At 37.7% G+C, this 6,232-nt stretch overlaps 1 protein-coding gene across 1 annotated transcript; it reads left to right on the top strand.

Annotated features, from left to right (window-relative positions):
* Positions 1-214: 214 nt before the first annotated feature.
* Positions 215-778, top strand: LOC137404780 (ATP-dependent DNA helicase pif1-like). Its single transcript, XM_068091012.1, has one exon. It carries the CDS (start codon positions 215-217, stop codon positions 776-778), a length of 564 nt encoding a protein of 187 aa, XP_067947113.1.
* The last annotated feature ends 5,454 nt before the right edge of the window (positions 779-6,232 follow it).

The following is a 6,232-nucleotide window of genomic DNA, read 5'->3' as shown; positions in this document are numbered from 1 at the left end:
TATGAGTGATGATGTATGCAGACAATTGAATCAACGTCAACCGCAGACCTCTTTAGACTTTGCAGCCAAAATGTTCAACAAAGCTTTGATTTTGTTAGAAGACAAAGTCATTAACATTTCTGGTAAGAGGCGAGAGCAACTCGGATTCACAGCGCCATGCAGAGATTTAGACCTGCTTCCACAGACAAAATTGCTATGAGAAACCAACTATGACATGGCAAATTTAGATAGATTGGTTAGCAGCACAGAACCAAGCCTTACATTTGATCAGAATTTAGTTTATGGAAAAGTTTTAAAAGCTGTGGATGATGAGTGTGAAGCGATCTTTTTCTTGGACTCTCCCGGTGAAACTGGTAGAACTGTCTTGCTCAATCTTTTGCTTGCTAAAATCAGATCTAACCGACAAGTCACACTGGCTGTCGCATCTTTAGGTATAGCCGCTACGTTGCTGGAAGGTGGAAGAGTGTCTCATTCTATGTTTAAACTACCATTAGATATAGGACACCTGGAGACTCTTGTTTGCAACATCTGTAAAGGTACTAGATTGGCTCAATTGTTACAGACCACAAAACTAATTGTTTGGGATGAATGCACAATGGCACATAAAGCAACATTGGAAGCTCTGGATCGCACACTTAAAGACCTTTATAACAGTGACAAGCTTATGGGTGGTGTATGTGTACTTCTTGCTGGCGATTTTCATCAAGCCCTATCGGTCATACCTAAAGGAACGCCAGCTGATGAACTCAAAGCTTGCTTAAAGGATTCTTATATCTAGCACTGTGTAGAAGTTTGTAAACTAACGACAAATATGAGAGTGCATCTGGGAGGGGATGACGCTTTGGGGGAGTTTTCTGCACAGTTTTTAAATATCGGTGATGAAAAGCTACCAGTTAGCAATGGGTTAATCTCTCTCCCTGAAAACTGCGGATTTATTGTAGACACAGAAGACAATTTACTACAAAAAGTGTACCCAATGTTCACGAAAACTATCTTCAGCACCAATGGCTGAAAGAAAGGGTAATTCTGGCACCTAAAAATGACACTGTTGACCACATCAATCAACTACTTCTTGAAAAAATTCCTAGGACTACGACTTCATTCCTTAGCATAGACTGTGTTGTTAAAGAGAATGACTCTGTCAATTATCCTACAGAATTCTTGAACTCTTTACAGCCTGCCCGTATGCCTCTTCATAATCTTCAACTATGCGTTGGTGCTAACGGAACAAGATTGATCATCGAAAATCTATCGCCAAATCTTATTTGTGCTACTGTGCTTACCGGAGCTGCAATGGGTGAAAAAGTTTTTATCCCTAGAATACCAGTAATTCCGACAAATGTGCTGTTTCAATTTAAACGCATACAGTTTCCTGTTAGACTGTCATTTGCTTTGACTATCATCAAATCCCAAGGTCAAACAATAAAAACTGTCGGCATTCACCTCCTAACACCTTGCTTTTTACATGGACAGTTGTATGTTGCGCTATCTCGAGTAGGCAGTAAAAATGGTCTATACATGCTCTCGCCATTCGATTAGACAAAGAACATTGTTTACCCTCAAGAGCTTCAGCGATACACTAGCGGTATGCTCGGCAAATTTTCAAGAATATCTTCCTCAGCAACAGTAACTTTTCATTGTTATTATTCATGATATATTAGTTTTTCATTTTATATATCATATTTCTATCAATTCATATTTTTTGCAATCATTGTGGTAGAACAGACTACATTTAACCATTGCTTGCTAATTATTTCATGTTTAAACACCTTTACTGATGTTTTATTTTTTTTGCCATTTTTTTGAATTGGCCCAAACTGCCTTGCTCATGAAATGTTTTAGAGAATTTAGATTTCCATTGTCATGTAATAAACTTCAACAATGAAATTCTTGAGATATTAAATATTGTATACATGTTCGGTGGTTTATATGCCTACTGGGGAAGCCGCCACCTTAAAAAAAATGGGTAATGCGCTATTTGTCTACCTCCTGGGTGGTGTAGAAATGACTTATGTCCAAAAATACAAAAAGAATTTTGTTTCTCGAGCAACACCGGGTAGTACAGCTAGTATATATATAATTTATATATATATATAAATTGTTTCCTCACCCCGGATACCCCATATGGGTGGTAAATTCTGCTCTAACTCGGGTCTCCTACCAGAGACCTGGGAGTTTGAGCACTCGCCTCAAGATCTTAGCTGTTCCCAATAGCGCACTTTTCTGCAACTCACCTGAGTTGATTGTTGTTGGTATTTGGGCAAGCCACATTTTATGCGCCGGTGTTATTGCGCCCAGTGCCCCAATGACTACTGGGATTACAGTTGTTCTTACATTCCAGCATTTTCCAATTTCTTTTCCAAGAGGGAGATATTTCTCTACCTTTTCTTTTTCTTTGCTGGCTATTTTGTAGTCATTGGGTACTGCTATATCTATTATAGTAGCCCTTTTGTTCTCCTTGTCTACCACCACTATATCTGGTTGGTTTGCTAGGACATGCTTGTCAGTTTGGATGTAGAAGTCCCAGAGGATCTTAGCGCGGTCATTTTCATTGATCTTACCAGGGACTTCCCACCAGTGTTGTGGTTTATTAAGGCCATACTCATCACATAGACTTCTATACACAACACCTGCGACATGATTATGCCACTCAGTGTATGCGTTCCCTGCTAGCTGCTTGCATCCACTGATGATGTGTTGGATGGTCTCAGGTGCATCTTTGCACAGTCTGCATCTAGGATCGTCTCTAGTGTGATAGATTTTTGTTTGGAGTTGCCTTGTTGGGAGCACTTGCTCCTGGGCTGCCATGATTAGCGACTCTGTATTGGCTGTTAGGTTTCCTTTGTTCAGCCACATATATGTCTGGTGAAGATCGCCAACCTTAGATATTTGTCGGGGGGTAAGCACCATGAAGAGGTTTCGTGTGCCAGTCAATTTCCTCATCATCAGGGCGAAGGTCCATTGTAAGAGCAGCCGATTGAAATTCAGCTAGCAACTTATCTGAAGTGGCCATAGAGGCTGCATAGGCTTTGATGCTTTGCTCTTCCTTCTTCACTGTCTGCTGTACACTTTTGAGTCCCCTACCACCATCTTTCTTATCAAGATACAATCTAGTAGTATCAGATTTTGGGTGGAGTGCTCCATGCATGGTCATCAGTTTACGAGTTGCTATATCTGTTTCTTTGATGGCTTCCTCAGTCCACTTTATTATGCCTGCTGGATATTTTATTACTGACAGTACGTAGGTATTTATTGCCATGATTTGGTTCTTGGCATTGAGCTGGCTTCGTAGGACCTGCCGCAGGCGTTTCTTGTATTCGGTAATGGCTTTGTGGTTGATGTTGCTTTGCATAATCCCCAAGTACTTGTACCTCTATATTCTTCTATATCTTTGATAGTACCATTTGGTATCCTTAGGCCATCTGTGAGCATAGAATGGTCTTTCTTAAGAACTAGCCTTCCACATTTCTCGATACCGAAGGTCATTCCAATGTCCTTGCTGTATTCCTGAGTGAGGTGTATTAGCGAATCAATGTCCCTTTCTTTGTTAGCGTACAGCTTGATGTCATCCATGTAAAAGAGGTGGTTTATCTTGGTGCCACTCTTAAACTGGTACCCATATTGAGTCTCCTCCAGCATATTACTTAGAGGGTTTAGGCATATGCAGAAGAGCAGCCGTGATAAGGAGTCACCTTGATAGATGGCTCGCTTAATTTTGACACTCACCAGCTTTTTGCCATTAGCCTCCAGTTCCGTCTTCCATTTGGTCATTGACACTTTGATGAATGACACAAGAGCAGGGTGAACATTGTACATACTGAGGCACTGAAGTATCCAACTATGGGGAATTGAGTCATAGGCCTTTTTGTAGTCAATCCAAGCCATGGCAAGATTGGTTTGCCTTCTTCTGTTGTCTTGACAGACCATCCGATCCACCAGTAACTGATGTTTGGCGCCTCGGGTGTTGCGCCCAATTTCTTTCTGAGCACTGGTCATATAGTGACTCATGTGCTTTTCCAGTTTGTCTGCAACTATTCCTGAGAGCAGTTTCCAGGTGGTGGTCAAGCACGTTATTGGTCAATAGTTTTTGGGAATCGGCCTCTGCTTTGGATCTTTTATCAGAAGTACAGTTCGTCCTTTGGTCAGCCATTCTGGATGGTCGCCTTGTTCTATTAGACATTCCATCTGCTTAGCCATTCTAGTGTGAAGTGATATCAATTTCTTTAACCAGAAGGCTTGAATCATGTCATGGCCAGGTGCTGCCCAGTTCTTCATACGCTGCACTCTGCACTTGATGTCCACTTCGCTGATGGTGAGTCCTTGCTGAGCCACAGTGTGTTGATGGCTCAGCAATATAGTATATAGTAACTTATATACTATATTGCTTACTTATATATAACTTATATAACTTAAGCTATATAAGTTATATATAAGTATGTAAGTATATAAGTTATATATATATATATAAATATATATATATATATATGTATATATAAGCTACTAAATGTCATAGCTTTTAGCTACTATACTTGCTAAATTTGCTACTATTACTTGTTATACTGGGCATTTGCGACATTTAGCTATAGATACTACTGGATGCCCAGCGTTGCTTGAGTAATAAAAAATTCTTTAGACAGCAAATTTATTTTTATTTAACATATACAACATTTACCATTCCAACTTTTAAAACTTTATTTTATGAAAAAATTGTTTTTTGCAATTCAAATAAATTAAGAAAAAAATAAACAATTGTAAAGGATTTTAAGTGTGAACTAATTATAAAATAATGACTAGATAGTTTGTTTTGCTACAATGAAAAATTATTTGATACTGATACAATTACAGTGTATTACAAACTAAGAAAACAAAATAAAAATCATTAATATGTTGAATTAATAATAGAAATGATTAAAAAAAATGTGTATAAAAAGGTTACTGTTGTAACTGAAGCTATTCATCCAAGCTTTGAATAACAAATACTGGTGCGGTTAGATACTGGTACAATTACAAAAAAGAGATATCGGACTGTTTATGTCGAAAGCTTTGTCTGACTGAGAGAATGTAGATGCATATCCTATTCAAGATGATACAACATGTGTAAAGGTTTTAAGCTTAATAGCCGATTTAATTCTTAGCCGATCGCCATTAGAAAATTGGAGCAGGTAATAGGGCATTTGAAACCAAAATATCCCATTTGAAAATTACAAATTAAAAGAATAGGTAATGAATTTTAAAATAACTTTTAAATTCTTTAAAAAGCAAAAAATATGTAAAAGGTGTTATTAAATAATAATAAAAATTGCAACCCCATTTAGTGATAATGATACCATAGATAAAATAACTAAGTTTGATAAGTTTGGCTTAGCCTTGTGGTTCAATGCGCAAAATCACAGTTACAATCTTCGCGAGATCAAATCCAATACTAAACGCATTTCTAAAACTATTGCTACCACTGGACAGATGACAAACATTAAGATGTAGATATATATTATATACCTTATACATATAATTCCAGTTGGTGTACATATGCGTTACTCTCAGGAAATATTGTGCTACTTTATATTACCCTATTTTGATGACAAGTTTGCAGAGTTCAGCATTAATTTATTTTCTGCCGAGCTGAAGAAAAGTACTGAAAGAAACCTGTACTGAAAGAAACTTGTACTGAAATAAACATGTACTGAAAGAAACCTGTACTGAAAGAAACCTGTACTGAAAGAAACCTGTACTGAAAGAAACTTGTACTGAAAGAAACCTGTACTGAAAAAAACCTGTACTGAAAGAAACTTGTACTGAAATAAACCTGTACTGAAAAAAACATGTACTGAAAGAAACCTGTACTGAAATAAACCTGTACTGAAATAAACCAGTACTGAAAGAAACCTGTACTGAAAAAAACTTGTACTTAAAGAAACCTGTATCGAAAGAAACCTGTACTGAAAGAAACCTGTTCTGAAAGAAACCTGTACTGAAAGAAAGCGAAACTTACTAAGAGGCTCAGATGTACCAGCCTTATTCTCATATTCAGAAGGTCCAACAGTGTTCACAGTCCTAACATGGAACTCATATGCTTCATTCCCATCCAAATAAAAAATTGTGGATCTGTCTTTCTGTTTATTTGATAAACCGCCGTCATTTAGCTTGTATTGGTAGTCTGGTTCACCATTGCAATTGAATCTGCTCGGTGCCTAAAATGTATGTTTAGAAAAGTGAATCAGACTTCTGGTGCTGG

This window comes from Watersipora subatra, chromosome 9, assembly GCF_963576615.1.
Source record: "Watersipora subatra chromosome 9, tzWatSuba1.1, whole genome shotgun sequence".
Taxonomy (NCBI): Eukaryota; Metazoa; Bryozoa; class Gymnolaemata; order Cheilostomatida; family Watersiporidae; genus Watersipora; species Watersipora subatra.
Note: the sequence above shows the minus strand (reverse complement) of the source record. Positions and strands in the feature narration are given on the sequence as shown.